This window comes from Struthio camelus, chromosome 9 (genome assembly GCF_040807025.1).
Source record: "Struthio camelus isolate bStrCam1 chromosome 9, bStrCam1.hap1, whole genome shotgun sequence".
Taxonomy (NCBI): Eukaryota; Metazoa; Chordata; class Aves; order Struthioniformes; family Struthionidae; genus Struthio; species Struthio camelus.
The window spans coordinates 5,820,510-5,837,026 of record NC_090950.1 but is presented as its reverse complement, the minus strand read 5'-3'; the positions used below and the strand labels follow the sequence as shown (position 1 = coordinate 5,837,026).

The 16,517-nt window shown below is 47.4% G+C and overlaps 2 protein-coding genes across 3 annotated transcripts; one reads left to right on the top strand and one right to left on the bottom strand.

The window, feature by feature from the left end:
* Nucleotides 1-16: 16 nt before the first annotated feature.
* Nucleotides 17-8,725, top strand: LOC104154196 (coiled-coil domain-containing protein 81-like). Its single transcript, XM_009690462.2, has 10 exons — nt 17-887; nt 1,393-1,484; nt 2,047-2,168; nt 3,004-3,100; nt 3,350-3,461; nt 3,928-4,065; nt 4,703-4,810; nt 5,330-5,490; nt 6,084-7,425; nt 8,341-8,725. The coding sequence occupies exons 1-9, from the start codon at nt 639-641 to the stop codon at nt 6,157-6,159; spliced, it is 1,155 nt and encodes a 384-aa protein (XP_009688757.2). The 5' UTR covers nt 17-638; the 3' UTR covers nt 6,160-7,425; nt 8,341-8,725.
* Nucleotides 8,091-16,327, bottom strand: SLC35G2 (solute carrier family 35 member G2). Of its 2 annotated transcripts, XM_068954528.1 has the most exons (3): nt 16,100-16,327; nt 15,460-15,670; nt 8,091-9,895 (listed from the first exon to the last, which is right to left on the bottom strand). In XM_068954528.1, exons 2-3 carry the CDS (start codon nt 15,531-15,533, stop codon nt 8,638-8,640), a joined length of 1,332 nt encoding a protein of 443 aa, XP_068810629.1. In that variant the 5' UTR covers nt 15,534-15,670; nt 16,100-16,327; the 3' UTR covers nt 8,091-8,637. The 2 variants fall into 2 exon arrangements, with proteins under 2 accessions (XP_068810629.1, XP_068810630.1); XM_068954529.1 differs by lacking the exon at nt 15,460-15,670 and having other exon boundaries at nt 16,100-16,290.
* Nucleotides 16,328-16,517: the final 190 nt, after the last annotated feature.

Sequence of the window (16,517 nt, the reverse complement as noted above, 5' to 3'; positions counted from 1 at the left end):
TAAGGAGTGATGAAAACCCTGGCTTCCCCTTGGGCCACCTCAGGGCTGGGTGCTAGGAGCTGCTCCTAGGTGATGGTTACAAGCACAGATTTCCTTCCTGACATCTGTGACCAATTTCAGCTCATCCGAATCAAGCAGCCCACCAAGTAGCAGTGTCCAAAAAGGACCCTTTCAGAATAAATTTTTAATAACGCTCTGTAAGATTAAACTCCCTCTCTCTGAAAGGCTTCTAATGAGCAGCTCTGTGCCACTCAGGCCTGGTCAGTGTTGTGCTGATTGCCGGCTAATGGAAATTTAAAGCTGATCCATGTTTATGCCACACCAGACCATGTGCAGGCAAACATCGGAGATCAGGCTGGCTTTTACTGACTCAGTCTAGTTCAAAAGGGGTTGCCATCAGTTGGAGACAGCCTCAGAACAGAGCTGGAGGTGAGAGCTGGTACAAAACACCACCGTTGATCAAGTTAGCTCTGGTTTCTGGTCAAAGCTGCCAATCCCGCAGCTGTAGTGTGGCACCAATGATGCCAGCAGTGCAGCAACACGTTACCTGGGGGCCTGGAGCTGCCAAAACTTCCTGTTAGTCTGCTCTGTGGTGGGGTACGTGACTCTTGCTCTCTTGGGGTGCCCCAGGGGACGTGATGATTCTGCCAGTGTACCACCACAAGATGCGCTTGGAGCCTTTCTTTCGCAAGAGGACAGTGGAGCGGTGCATGGAGGAGACCCTGATCTGTCTGTCTCGCCTTCTTGAATACGCATGCGATGTGGACTTTGTTTTCAGAGACATTGGTGTTCTCGTTATCCGAGAAATGAGAGTGCGGATGAGATTTTACAGAGAGTTCCTTGAAACTCTAGATCAAACCGGGACCCTGGTAGAAGCTCTTCTCTCTGTAAGTTTTTTGATTTTTTTCTGCTACTTCTCTGCATTTGAAATCCGTAGAAATGCTATTGCATTTCTGGTGAACTGGTCTCTCTTGGCCAGCTGTGACCTGCGCAATCACGTGGGCTAAAACACTGCAAAGTCTCCATAGCGCTCTTCCCACTGCTCGGTGTCCCAGTGACGCTGAGAAGAGTCAAACCTGGCTAATCCACCACCTCCCCTGCGTTGGCTTCTGAGGGTTTCTCCATTAGTGAAGAACTGCTCTCCTGGCTGAGCGTTTTGATTCTTGCCTTGGCAGAAAGCCTGGCAGTTTATTACCCACTATCAACTCCTTTGCTGTGCAGCATCTCCTCGTCAGAACTCCCTCTCTTTTCAGTTGATGGAAAAGTCCTGAGTTAGAGGGGCCACCCTCTGGGGGCTAGTCTCATCTCTGAATAGTGGAAAGGCTGCCTGCCTCTGTGAGCAGAAGGATCGCGTCCTTGGCACCATCTCACATGTCACTGTCACCACTGCAGGATCCAGTGACAAAGGATTCGGTCATAACGGACAGGGAAGCCCTTGTTCCTCAAAGTGATGACAGCGATGCAGGTATCTTCGTGTTTCCAAGGTGAGTATGTTCGCTTTTGTCACCTGCGGCTGACCCGTCGAACAGTGTTTTAGTCCCTTTGTGGTGGCGATGGAGATGTTCCCTGTGTGCTGAGGTTGGAGGATGTATGGATGAAGGATGGAGAGCGTCTCTCAGAAGGTGGATCAAAGACCAGATCCATACAAGTCATGCATTTGTGACATTTCCCTGTCTTCTGTGAGACCTGAGTAAATTATGGGAGTGACTTCTCAAAGTGGAAGCCTGCGTCCATGAGGGTCTGCAGAGCTCTGTCAAAATGATCTTGGAAAAGTAGAGGGGGAAAAAACACAAGAGTCTGTTCCCCACTCTTACTAAAAGACAACAGATGAACCCCAAGGAGGATTTGTGTTAGGGTAAACTTTCTCCCCAAAAGGCTGGCAATGCGCTGGAACAGACTGATGGAGACTCCTTGGCCCTGAGGATGCTGCCTGTGCTGTGGCCTTTTGAGAAGCCCCAGCACACCTCTGTCTCCTGATGATTAGCGCAAGCTGCAAAGGGAATGTGGTGCCCTTTATTCCAAATGGTGCCGCCTTCTCCTTTCCAGGTTGGAGATAAAGAGGGTATGTAGACCACCATTCTGGAAAACTCACAGAAAAAGAATTGTGAAGCTCACCCAGGGAAAGAAGGCGGAGAAAGAAATGGTTGATGAGAGGATTGCCAGGAAAGGTAAAGTAAGAGCTGACTGCTGACAGAGCGGTAGGTTTTCCTTTCATCTGTTCTGCTGGGGGATGAGAGCTGAGGTTGCAGTGCAGTGCAGGGTACAGTGGCATGTGCCTCTTGTAACTCTGTTTACCCATGATGGTCAACCTGCAGTGATTCCTTAGGCAGCAAGATCTCAGGACAGCCCAGCACTCCACAGGCAGTTGGTACCTCTGAGTTACACTTACTGAGCTCCAGTGTCACAGGCGCAGAAAGTCGCTCCGCAGACCGCATAGCAAATTCTACCTTGAGCTGTAAGAAACAGAGGAGTTGGCATAGTTCACGGAACCGATTTCTTTTAATCGGATGAGAAAAATCATCTAGATCTAAACTGCACCAAAGCTTAATTTCATTTTGGAAGTCAGAATTCCAACTCTTCTCTTTTAACGATTCATCAGCTTCACCAAAAGCATGTCTTTGGGAGCAATGTGCCAAAGGACATTTGTGGATATGCTATCAGGGCAAGGATCTAAGAAACCATTCTCCTCCTGTGAAATTACTGGTCCAAAAGAGACTCTCTTGGGTCACCAACATCTCCTAGCTAGCTCCCCACTTCAGAATAAGGGTGAGGAAAGCAGTCAAGAAATAACGCTGCAGGGAAGAAGTTTGCGCTGCAGAAATGAAGGACTGAATGAGAGCCAACGTCAGAAAGGGTCCAGGGCCCCCTAGGAGACAGGGCCACCAGAGAAGCCGAGTTGGCCTGGGCATTTTCAGAAGAGGCCTGAGCAGTTCTGCATGTCCTTCTTGTCTGAATCATCACAAATGTGCTGCTCTGCTGAGGCTGCCCAGTTTCTGCTTACAGGGAGCCTTATTGGAAAGCACCTCCTTGGCCAGGAGAGGATTTCTTCAATCAAGCTGACGGAGGAAAAAAGGGAGGAGAGAAAAGAGCCTCCTGTCAGGTGAGTCTCTTGGTGAAACAGTGGAGGGGGATGCTGTGCTCTTGGGTTTGTGGGTGAGTCCTTGTGGACTTCTGGCTCTCTGGATGGATTAACATGGATTAATTTTTATTTGAGCTCAGCAATCGGACTCAACGTGGCTCTCCAGCAGAGTCGCCTCTGCTGCGCAAACAGGCACATGGCTGATGAGGACGGGATACAGAACTAACCCATCACGTGCTCAGACAAACTCATCCTGGTGTGTCTCTTTAGCCAGCCGCCAGCAATGATGGAGAGCTCCCAGAAGGACGAGAAAGTTGAGAGCGAACACACTCCTGATGACCAACCTCAAACTGTTAGTGAAGGTCACACTAGAGCAGGAAAGGTAGGGATTGCACGATAGGGATTGGTGCAATCACTGTGTTGCAGTTAATTGCAGAAAAGCACAGTCATGGACATTGGTTCTTAAAAGACCCTTTGGTATGCGTTCACGTGAACATTAAATTGCTCCTTTTGGGTGTTACTTGAAAAGATGAAAGTTACTCTCTCTTTTTTGCAGTATAGGATGCGCTTCTGTGGCCTCGTGAAACAGATGTATTGGGCACCGTTTATCACAGAAACGTTACCTGTTAGGCTTTTGTGAGATTGAAAATGGAGTTTCTTTTCAGGTCATGGATTATTTAGATGATTGCTCAGCAGAGGATGGTCCTTCTCTTGGGCTTGTAACAGCCTGGGAGCTAAACGTTGCTGACAGAAAGGCTCGAGGCAAGGGGCGGGAGAGGGTGAGAGAGAAACCAAGTCCCAGCAGAGGAGCTGATTCTGCATGCTGGTGTGTCTCTGTGGCCCTCCAGGAGGTACAATACCTGCCTACCCCATGGGACCAAAGAAATCGCTGGGCAACCTGGGACGAAGACAGGCGCAAGAAAGAAAGGGCAGACCTGGCAGCTGTACTAGCTAGGAGAGAAAAAGAAGAGCAGTGGATGGCCAAGGTACTAGCAGCATTTTAAAGTACACAGAAAAATAGCTTTTCTCTCAGCTGAGGGCTGTGATTTGAAAGTATCTCAACTCCCCAAGCCACAGTAGCGCTACTTCCGCAAGGCAGCAGGGTGCTGACAGCTGTCTGCCACGTGTGCCACAGGACAAAACTCACGGTCTGCTGGGGAGAGGACATGGGGGATTGTCCCTGCCTTCAACTGAGGCAGTTTCTGCCTGTGGTGCCCACACTGGAGGCTGGACACAAGCTTTCCCAGCCAAGTGGCTTGAGCCAGCCATATCCCGACTGCCTGCAGGGACACAGCTCCCGCTGATCTTCCTCTTTACTAGCTATATATTGACATGACCAGGAATACTGTTTGTAATCATAAACCCTGGAGGGTTTTGTCAATCTAATTTTTAACTAAAGGGCTAGGACCCAAGCACACAGACTTAAAAAAACTGTTGCCTCCAGAGGACAGGAGACTACGCCTTCAGTGTTTCCATTGGAAGAAAGAAGAATTTAGGGCTGACTGTCCTGAGAATGGCTTTACAGTCACTAGATGCCTGTTAGGCTGTTTGGTGATTTCTTCACTGCTCACACCTCAGTCTCAAATGCAATCTATTTTTTTTTTTTTTTATCTTGCATAATAGTTGAAACCTCTTTTAGAAGAAGTGGTTCCAGAGGGAGAATATGGCTATACTCCAGGGCTGGCTGACATCAAAAGATGGAGGAAGCTTTTACAGAGCACAGAACATTTGGTAAGAAAGCTTTTCTGAGAGGAAAAATGAATTCCCACCCTGGTCACTTCCTTGTCAAAGCTGGAGACATGATGTCCAGAAGTATACAGGGCAGGCAAAGCAACATCTAAAACTGGGTCTCCTCATGATCGAAAGACATGTATAGGGTGTCAGTTGTTGGAGAAGCAAGTGGTGGATTTGAACACTAATGCTAATGTTGCACCTGGAGGCCAGAAGGGATCGTTAGGATCAGTTGGTCTGGCTTGCCAAACCCCACTAGAGGATTCCTCTTAGCTCCTACAAATGGCAGTTGCCTCCTCTTGTACAGGATGGCAGGCTGAGGTAGAGGGGCTGGCTGGGAATTGCAGTGAAACTGTGGCCAGACCACCCCACCCCACCAGGGGCGGTGGTGAGGTGACACTTTTGGTTGTCCAGCTGCTACTGCGGTGTCCCTTGCCAGAGTCACCTGTGGGGTCTGCACTGGAGAAAGCAGCACTGTCGAGCTGCGGTGCTGTGCATAAGAGTCTCTCTGCCCTGCAGAAACCCTACTCTCTTGGGGAGAGTACACCCACCCTCATCAGGAGAAAGGCATATGACCAAGGGCTGAAGGAGAAGATTAAGCAGAAGTGGGGAAAAGATGAGAACCCTAAGTCAGCAGAGAAGCAGAAAGAACTAAACCAGCTGAAGTTACTGCCAGAGGAGTAAGTGCCTGCCAGCTCCAGCCAACACCTGGGATGCCTGTGTGGCAGCCACTTGTTGTCCTGTCAGGGATCCCAACCCCAGAGCTAGACAGTGCTTAATTTCTTATGGCAGGAGAATGAGCTGGGTTAGACCCATACTTTCAGTGCCTCTCAGCAGCTCCAAGCAAATGCCTAAGACTCATCTTGGCGAAGGCTGTGGGTACAAACAGGGCCGTGGCTGGGGAGGGAGAGGCTGACAGGGTCACAGCCACGGTGCCGGAAGGTCTTTCTCACTGCTGTTACAGCTGCATTTCCCCACCAGCTCAACGAGCTGTGCGAGAGGCAGCACTGTGTATGGGTGCGCGGGAAGCGCAGGGGCAAGGGGGGAGAGAAGGGGACGGCAGGATGGGGAGGACTTGGCCCTAGGGACACTGGCTGCATGGATGCCCCTGCGGGGCACAAAGGATGTGGATCACATAGCACATCACATCACAGAGACCCCTGAAGCTTTGTCACAAGGACACCCAAAGCTGTACAGCCTGACAGAGGTCTGCGCTATTCCTCTGCCCCTCTCCCTGTCTGTAAAACTGAACAGCTTTCTTTTAACTCTGTAGCCTTTTGGAGATGATCCAGCTACGAGACTGGGTGGTGAAAGGTATCGGGATGGCAAGCTCTGCAAATGAGATATGAACAACCCTGGAGCATCCAATGCCCTTTCAGACACTACATGCGCCTCCAGATCCTGGCACAGTCTGGATAAACTTCCACCTTTTTTTTTTTTTTTTCCTTTGCAAGGCCGTTCATTCTTTTGACTCTCTCACTGCAATCACGTGCCTGCAAATCTCTTGATCATCATCCAATGACAATTAATCTTTGCAATAGAGTTCCATAATTCTCTTGAATTCGATCACATTCCCAAATTGGCGTGAATCTTTCCTCCAGAGGGTGAAAGTTCTGCAGTGAGCGAGCTGTGGAGGGGCAGGGAAAGGACAGCCGGCAGATGGGCTTATGCTTTGATCTCTGCTCCTAGGGCAGCTCTCTCCCAAGATATGCAGCACACATGATCTGTCTGCCCACCCACCTATCGACCTACCTACCCATTTGCCCTATCACCCCCTCATCTGCCTACTCCCCAGGTATCTGCCTATCCATCCACTTCTTTATATACCCACTCGCCTATCTACCTAAGTCTCTACCTGCCTACATACCTGTCTCCCTCTACATGCCTAACTGCCTATCTGTCTCTCTCTCCCTACAGACAGGCAGCTCTCTGGATAAGCTTTATTTATCTGTAGAGCTGGAATTTCCTCTCCCTATAGATCTATGTCTATATCATGGCATATCTGAGCTCCCTGGTACCCCACCTCCAACCCACTCTGGCTGAGGGTACTGTACTGAGATCAGATAGCTGAAACAACATCTTTGATGTTGTAAAGCCCCCACCTCTGGCTATCCTTTTCCAGGTGGAGAGAGGCACTCTTTATCCCCAAAGAAAGTTGGAGGAGCTGCTGCTTTCCCTGTTCTCTCCTTGAAAAACAACCTACTGGAAACGGAGCCTGCCTTACTTCTCTCTGCCTTCTGGGAATAGGGTTGGGTCTGTAACCCTGCTGTGGGGTAAAGCAGGGCTGCTCTTTGCCAACACCCCAGTAAATCCCCTTGGGCTGTTCTGTAGGCACATGTCTCTAGAGCTAACAGCCTGTGCCCTCTACGTGCACAGCTCTCCTGGGCGTGGGCTTAGCGTTTCCTGGGCTGATATAAACAGGGTACTTTCCCCTTTTTCTCTTATGAAGTGCTGGTAGGGCTCAAGCTTGAGGGAGTCTGTATTTCATTTTTATTGGATGAAAAGCAGTTAAGAGAAATATTCTGGGACTCTTCTTCCACTTTGCAACTGCTGTCGTGGGCCAAATCAAGGTTGCAGATGAGTATTTTGGAGCACTACAGAGTCTTCAGCGAGAGGTAAGATACATTCTTGACAATGGAGAGTGGAGACACTTAATCCTATTTCTTTTAGCTGTCTCCTTCCTCTAATTAAGATGACAGGTCTAATGTGGAGGAGATAAACTAGTCTCATGCTTATTCCTATCCAGAGGTTTGTTACAGCAAATTATTTTAAGCATCTGGTTGATGGTGTTTTTTTAGAGAGTTTTATAGGAAACTACTATTTTCTACATTGGAAAGAATCTTTAGGGAAAGTCATCTCAAGTCTGTTTTGACAATCCTGTCAGCCTTTCTCAAATTCTGGGCGGCTTTAAACCTTTCTGTGATCCTACTCTGAATTGAAAACGAAACATCTCCATCAAGGCCAGGTGGGGACTTTTCAAACCATTCTGGGGAAAGTGGTTGAAGTTAGCGTCCTTGCAATCTATTATTAGAAGGGATCTTTGCTTCTGTTTTGTACAAGTTCCTCCTACCTAGTGCTCCACACAACACGACGCAGCCTCTGGGTGATTGCTGGCAGTACGGTCCTCCTACGGTCTGCAGAGCTGACGGCTGCCTGCCTGCTAGATCTTCTAGTTCTCAGGGACCTTTCTCCCAGCTGTGGTGAACTGTCCTTCAGCCACCATTCCACTTTTTGGAGCTTTTCCCCTTGCAGGCGATCTAGGTTCAGATAGAAATTTAACTATAGCGCACAAAAAGCTTTACTGATTTATTCTTTTCTTTGTATACACACAGGAAATGCAAGTTAAAACCACAGAAATACTAGCATTACTTCATTTAAAATATTGCAGTCAATGCATAGGAAGTGTTACATGGGATCTGAAAACTCTGGTTCATTGTTTTAATGCTTTTACTGTTCATTTTCCTACTATCACAGTACATGGGAATGAGAGTCACTAGTGAATCCCTCTGTCTCTGTATTGTCTAATCCAGGGAAGGTGAGGAGGAAAACGCCTATGACCTGGCCTGCACTTCTGTAGGCTAGCCTACGCTTTTGCTCACATACCCTATATGCTGGAGACATATATACTTCACTCATATGTCAAAAAATGTCAGGGATTTTACACACTAGAACAAATTCACCTGTCATGCAACTCTGGAAATACCAACATTGCTACATCAGCTGTGAATTTAAACAGTAGAGACAGAACCTGACGACTACACTAGGACAGAGTTGAAATAATACTCTCACGTGGCCACACAGCCAGGATCGGACAGCAAAACTGGAATTCATTTAATGGAAGAATCCAGAATCTCCTGATAATCTTCTCTTCCTAAATTCTTCCAGGACAATTTATAACACGCCAGGAAAAAAACACTAACCAAAATAACTGCTCCACCGACAAGATCATAAGCACCTGGAAAGATTCGCAGCACGACAAGCTGCAGCACCATAGCGATGACTATCTCCAGGTGTTGCACAGTGCTGACCAGAGCGGGGTGGAACTTGCTTAGGGCATAGTAGACCCCCAGGAAGGCTGCTGTGGAGCACAGGCAGATGGCAAGGAGATAGCTCCAGGTTTCTCCATCCAGTGGGACGATTGGCTCTTGAAGGAAAAACATGGTGGATGCCCCCCACACTGTTCCCGTCCAACTAAAGGTGAACAGGGCTGTCCACATGCTGATATTATCTTTGATTGACCTGTAGACTATCATGGAGAGGGCAGTGGTCAAACCTGCCATCACGGTCATGGTATAGCCAAAAGCTTCCTTCCAGGTGCTCAGCAAGGAGTTTTCCTCACTCACGATGTTGGGGATCATGACCAGACAAACACCAAACACGCTGCCAACTACAGTAATTATGTCAATGTAAGCCATTCCTTCATCTAGCAATAAAAAAGCCAAAATGGCACTGAACACTGTAGTGGTAGCCCTCCACATAATGGTCCCGTTACTGGGGGGAACTATAGAGAAGGCGGTATAAGCGCAGGTAATGGAGATAACATTGCAGACACCATAGAAGAAGAGCCGCAGTCTGTACCCTTTGGGGCCAAAGGGAGGCTCATGGTAATAACACACAACTGTAACAGACAGCACCTGTAAGACTGAACGGATGAAAATTAACTCTAGGGATGGCACTTTGGAACGATCGGAAATTAATCGTGTTATTAGAGCCACACATCCGTGAGCCACAGCAGATCCAAAAAGGACTACCCAAGTTTTCCTCGACTGCAGGATACTTCCTTCAGGAAAATTCTGGAATCGCCCAGTCTCATTGCGTTTTGGCAGTTGTGCTGGCTGAAGCTGGGTGTCTATTGTACCAAAAAAGGTCCTTTCTCTCTTTTTCCCATCATGCAGTAATCTTTTCTTAGGATTCTCCTCCATAAATACTCCAGTATCTTCATTACCATCCTCATATCCCTCTTCTCCTGGCTGGGGATAATGAGAAGTATATTTCACTGTTACTGTGTTGGGATGGATTTTCACTCGTTTTTTGACTGGGTATTTTTGAGAAGACATATCCATTTCCTCAGAGAAACGTCCTGATCTTAAGAAAACAAAAAGAAAGGATGCACTGTTATTTTTTATTTAATCAATAGTGAGAGATTCATTAGTATTTAAATGCTGTGAGTGTTTACGAGCTATTTTCATGAGCCAGGCTACTAGATTTTTTTCTTGGTTTCTTGGTTTTGCTTGATTTGATTTTAATTTTCCCGTGAGATATTGCTAAACACCTTTGATAGTCAGGCCATTTGGATCTGCTTAAAAAGACAGCTAGGTAACTTAACTTTAGTGACTAATTTTTGAAAATGACATATGTTCTTACTATGTGTAGTGTAGAATATACAATATATTCTATTATATTCATATTCTAGTGAGAAGGGTCTCTTGCTGAAGCTTTTTGGACAGTAAATACTCTGTCGTTATTAATTATGCTTATTTGTACTTGTTTGCTTATGTTACAAGATTACAGCAGAAATTTGGCAGGCAGAGATGATAATCTTGTTTGTAAACTGACAGGCAGCAACATAGGAAAATACAGAGTATCCCTGAGTAAGTCAGCACAGTTAGTATATGATTAAGGAACACGTTTTTGAACAATATTTTGATGGTGTCAAAAATTCCCTCTTCTTTTTTGCATCTTTTTATTTGCAGTGATTGACATTGCAACAGATTGGTTTTTCAAACCAAATTCAAAATTGTTTTAAAAAGAAAAAAATTCAGAAGGGTTTGTCCAAACTACTAACCTGGCCTTCTAATGGCAGGCAACGCAGACACGGGAAGGGGGGATTTAACCCCCCCCCTTTCTGCCTCCTACTGAGGGTCCATTTCACCCTGCGTGAACAGCGCGAGCTCTGCCCTCAGCGCCTGTGATCTGTGCACACCGATGAGACGTGCATGGCAGCACACGGGGAGCTGCGCGTGTCAGAACGGCAGCAGCTGCCTCCCAAGGCAAGCCAGTGATCTCCTCCTGGGACACAGCGGCGCTCAGGGCGCCGGCCTTCACCGGCACAAATGCTGCTTAGCGTTTGCTGTCAGACGCGTGATGCCCTGTCTGAGGACCACAGGGCCCCCAGGGAGCCCACGTGTGTCCTTACTTCCCTCCAGCCCTGCAGCGAGTGTGCCATCATTGTCTCAAGGCCCAATATTGCAGCACTGGGTCAATTTAATACAAGGCATAGGGGCATCGTCAGGATTACTTCGCTGTCTGCAGTGCCCTCCACCATCTGTGCAAAGAGGCCTTCCAAATAAAAGTCGCAGCAGGGGAAATGCAACCTTTCCTGTCCTCTACAGGTATCACTGTGCCCCAGCAAATAAATATGTTCACACTTTACATGCTATTAAGGGCTTTAATCACAAGCTAGAGCGGGAAAACACCTCTCTCTCTGTCACCTACATCTTTGTCAAGATGTCTAAACAGAAAGACTAAGCAGGTATCAAATAGAAAAGGTTACAACGATCTCAGCACAGAAAGCCATACGCAAAGTTGGCGGGAAACGTTCTACTTGTTGTTCACAAGGTGGACGTTTGAGATGTATTAGCAAGCCTGTGAAGCCACACTCCTCGGGAACTGGCAACTTTAGGTGCCTCATTCTGAAAACAAACCCCCAAAACTATAGAGGGAGAAAAAGCAACCAGTGTAATCTTGCTAAGACAAGTCCTTAGCCATGTCAGAATTATTGACTGAACAAGCCTAGTCCAAAGAATGAACCGGCTCCATTGCTGCAGTGGCTCTGGGAAGACAGGTGCGGAGGGCACCGCTCCATCTCCGTGGTGGCTGTAGGGGTGAGCATGGGGGGCACTGCTCCATCTCTGCAGTGGCTGTAGGGGACAGGCATGGAGGGCATTGCTACAGCTCTGCGGTGGCTGTAGGAGACGAGTGTGGAGGGCGTTGCGGCAGCTCTGCAGTGTCTATAGGGAACAGGCGTGGAGGGCATTGCTACACCTCTTGCCTGTCGTAGGGGACAGACGTGGACAGCACTGAAGTGCTTGTCCATATGGACTACCAAAGCACAAGACCAGGTAGGTCCTGCAGGTGCAAGATCACAACTGAGTGGACAATCAGGGAGAAGGGCACAATGGCAATTTGTCAGGGAGACGCACAGGCAGAACTACAGGCCAAAAGGCAATGGAAGAGCAGGTGCAATAGCTCTTCACAGAAATATTTCAAAAAAAACCATGGCCAGGTACACCCTTTGCATTTTCTCCATCAATAATTCGTGACAGCCAAGTATTGCCTGCATCTCGCTGGCAAAAATAATTTACCTAAGAATGGGACATTCTTCTTTTTTCCTCAGAGGTTTAGGGGTTACTGAACCCGTTACTATACCAGGCTATAGCAGGCAGAGTGACTCCCCTGGTAGCGACTGCAGTGAACGGGAACGGGGAGAGGGGCTGGCACTGGTCCCAGCTCTGGAAGGATATGAGGCAGGAGGATGGTAGCAGCGCCAGTTTGGACTTGTACACATAAGCGAGGTATCCTGGGGCACTGCCTTCCTCGCGCTTTGGCAGTCTACACTCTTGGCCTCAAGATAACTCACTGAAGCAGAGATCAGTATAAGTCAGAGGGTTTGAGGACAAGAAATGCCTCTGTCTATGCAGGAGACTCTGTGTTAGCGCTCCTCCTGTCCACATATCTGGTGCCAACCCATTTTCAGCACAGCTCAGCACAACTCAGCCCCCCCCCCTCCCCCAAAAGAAAAAAAAAAAAAAAAAAATCAAAGCATACCCAGCACACTGCTAAATAGTTGAGGAGTACTCAAGAGTTGTCATTAACGTACAGCGTTAATGCAAGAAACTAGAGGAGAAACAGCTGAAATGCCACATATAGTATTACAAAGAGAGTAAGAGCTGGGTATCAGCTGCACTAGGTGGGCAGTCTGAACAATCCATCAAGCGTCTAAAAAACACCCCATTAGAAAGCTACCGCAGTCTCACTGTCTGCTACTTGCTCATTTTCTTCAGATAACATGTTAATTTCAGATTCTTTTAACATGAAAATGCAAAACTAACCAAATAAGTCAAAGGTAGTGCTTCTAATAAGCACATCTTCTCCTACTTAGCATTTTCATTGTGTTTTAAATCCACAATTCTGCCTTGCCCTCCCCACATCTTTAAAAATAATGATCTTCTGAATTTAAAACACAATATATGGATGGGGAACAAAGTAAGTGGGAAGAAAAGACGACGAATGGTGCATATAGCAGGCAATTATTACAACTAAGGGAGATCTAGCCTATATAACCTCAGTCATCTCATTAGGGAACAGCTGACTACATGCTGCAACCATTGATACATGAAAACAAAAACAAAATAACTAATTTCTTATCATTAGCATGTAATTGTATCTTTTTCCTTCTGAGTTTAAATTACATTTTCTTCCAGCAAATATAGGAAAAGGTAGAGAAAAAGAGACAAAATGCTTTTGCAAATTTAGTATTGGACCTACGTAATGTATTCAAAGATTTCTCTGGAGGAAAACAACAGATCAAGAGCGTGTAACTCAAAATGGCTGTCCTATAGAGACTCGGTATTTCCTTCAGTAGTCTATAGCACTAAGAGTTTTAACCGTTGGAAGGTCTGGAAACTGGAAGAGGAAATGGATGAGAAATGAGAAAGGTAAGAAATGAGAAACAACAAAGAATAAAAATAACCGGAGTACTTCAATCAAAATTTATTTACTCAGCTAAATATTGTGCTTATGACAAACAAATATTATGCCAACTCTAACATAGCACATTTATTTTTACTCTTTGGTGAGCTTGCTTTGCTTAACCAGAAAGAATTTCAATAGAGACTTGAAATTACTGTATATCCCAAATCCATTATCTTTGTCCCAGACACAAATTTAAAACAAATGGAAATCGGCAGAGCCTATGCTGAAAACTTGCTACTTTGCTTTCTCTGCAAAAGGCATTTGCAGAGATCACTGGAAGTCATTATTTTCCTTCGTATCTGGAAATAGAAGACAGTTTATTTTCACTTTCTATGAACAATACAATTTGCTTTTGAATCAAGTTTAACACAAGGCTGAAGATTAAGTACCATGCAAAATACTAATGTCATATAACAAAACAAACATTCCTAATTCAGATGACGATCTGGGACGCCCATTCAAATTACTAACTTTCGGAAGTCACTGACGTGATCACATGTGAACCCTATATTCCCAGTAGTAAACAATTAATCCCAATGGATTCAATAATGCTATCATAGCTCATCAATAAGATATGCACTGTGATTTTTTTTAAAGCTCTGCATACTCTGATTAGCAAGCTGGAAATGCGTGAATATATGCCACTTCACTACTGCCCTCCTCTTCCCCCCGCTGCCCCACCCCAATAAAGGCTGAGCTCTCATTCCTGCCTTGCTTGAAGGAATTAAGCCATTCCAGGCTTAATTCCAGGTCTGACTGGTGATTCTACCCACCAATTTTCACTAAACGCACAGAAAAATATTCTGTCTTCTGCCCGATTTGGTCAAAATCAGTCAGCCAACTGAAATGTTACTATTATGAAAGATTTGCAGACGCGGTAATTGCAATTCCTTAGGAAGTGAAAGAGCACGAAGTTGTACGTCCCCATCCTTTGAAACGTCAGCTTAGGAGTGATGTTCCTTTGCCACTTCTGTGAAAACCCCAAAACCTGACCAAATGGAACTGAGTTTATTAGAGGATTGTAACAAACTTTATAGGATAATTACAGGCTAGTAATATTCCCTGAATATTACATGTACAATAGACACACTCCATCCTTCCACAGCTCCCTTTAATTAACTGAACATGTGCCATCTTCACAAAGGACCTCTGCGTGAAGACAGCGCACTGACTTCTTTCAGTTCCTTAGGTGGCACAGGAAAATCTTCTAAGTTCTGGCTTCAGCATCCTCTCTGTTAAACTACCTTAGCCTGCAGATTATTCAAGATGTGGGAATGCTGGTGATTCTTTGGTGCTTGACAGTTCAGGCAACTGCACATGCCAAGGGATCTACGCTCATCCGACGTGTGACTAGTGTAATATAACATGAACAAAGTAAGTGGGAGGAAGAGAAGACAGAAGGTGCGCAGCAGGCAATTAAATATTGGCACGACTGAAACGGCCTACGTTTCTGCTATGCTTTTAAACTACTTGATAAGGTGCACGCTAGAAAGTCAGAGCGCATTGATTTTTTTACCCGGATGGTCCGACTATATCAATCACAATTTTTTTTAAAATCAGATATATGCAAAGAAAAAAACTTAAGCCCTTCTTAAAACCAAGTGAATGATAAAAAATATTTAAGAAAATGGAAACAGCAATTATGTCAAAGGAGTTTTTAGTACTTACGCGCAACAACGTTTATTATGTACAAACCAACAGACCGGTATGCCATGACTTCATACGGCTCAAGTCACGTCCAATGGCTTTGACTGAAGTGAGGTAGAGCCAATACGCCCTTCACAGAGTTCAAACATAAACCCAACGCTTGAAAACCCTATGAATTACCAGTACATTCCCCATGGTATTTTGCTGGCCACAGAGCATTATTTGCATTAGCTCATTAAGGTTGCCACATGCGACTTCAATAGGATTATATATATGTGACATCTTTCATTTCCTTCACTTCCACTGACCTATTCTCTTGCTGCAGAGGGATCCCAAGCGTGTCCAGGCTCCACGTAAAAATACTCTTCTCTAATTTCTGCATTCAGCGTTGCCTGCTGCACCCACCGTCTCCACAGTAGCAATAACAGCGTTAAGTGACTTTGAAGGAAGAACCCGCTTTGCCTGCGGACTTCGCAGTCCAAAAAAGCCCTAACGCGGACAAACGCCTTTAGACTGGAACTGCAGGAACGGGGCGGGGGGGAAGCAACAGAGAGCACATCAGACCTTAAATATATTCGTCAAAGAGATAAGAAAACCGCTCAGCGGGCCGGAAGCGAGACCTTAGGCAGTACGTTACACAGGGCTGAAAGAGAGCCCGAGAAGGCACGTGGGGATATACCAGCGCAGGTTAAGGTTGAGGGCACCATGTTTTGCTTGCTGCTTTCGGCGTCCCCCACGTAACTCGCACCGGAGCCGGCGGCGGGGCGGGGGGGGGGGGGGCCGGGAGCCGCGGGGGCAACGCACGCTCGCCAAGGGGGCACCTCACAGAGGGCGGTGAATACAGACAACGCGGTCGGTAAGGTTTTAAAAAAAAAAAAAAAAAAGACAAAAATCCCTGAAAGCAGCAGCAGCAGCCCAGCGCGGCTGGCGGCGCCCCGAAGCACTTACCGCCGCCGCCACAGCAGCAACCGCCGCGTCGCTCCCGCGCAGCCGCCGCCGCCGCCCCCCTCAGCCCGCCGGCCGCATCGCCGCCACAGCCGCGCAAGGGGGTGGAGAGGGAGGGAGGGATGGAAGACGCTACCGCCACCGCCGTCCGTCCCCCCCCGCGCTTTGTCGCGACAGGCGCCGCGCCGCCCCCCGCCCACAGCCGGGCGCCGCTGGTTTCCTGTCTCCCCGGGCGACGCCCCGCCCCGCGGCGCTAACGGCCGCCTTCCGCCTGGCGGGCGGGCGGGCGCGCGCGCATGCGCGGCGTTTTTCGCGCGAAAGACGTTTGCGGCGCCCGCGTGCTGCGCGGCGCGCGCCGGGCGGGGCCGCCGCGGCGTCCCCCCCGCCCCCCCGCCCCGCTCCCCCCTCCCCCCTCCCCCCT

Coding starts and splice junctions, on each gene's coding strand:
- SLC35G2 (XM_068954528.1), bottom strand. CDS start 15,533: ATGCAGAAATTAGAGAAGAGTATTTTTACGTGGAGCCTGGACACGCTT. Junction 9,896..15,459: donor CCTCTGCAGCAAGAGAATAG/GTCAGTGGAAGT, acceptor TGTTTTCTTAAG/ATCAGGACGTTTCTCTGAGG.
- LOC104154196 (XM_009690462.2), top strand. CDS start 639: ATGATTCTGCCAGTGTACCACCACAAGATGCGCTTGGAGCCTTTCTTT. Junction 888..1,392: donor TGGTAGAAGCTCTTCTCTCT/GTAAGTTTTTTG, acceptor TCACCACTGCAG/GATCCAGTGACAAAGGATTC. Junction 5,491..6,083: donor CTGAAGTTACTGCCAGAGGA/GTAAGTGCCTGC, acceptor TTAACTCTGTAG/CCTTTTGGAGATGATCCAGC.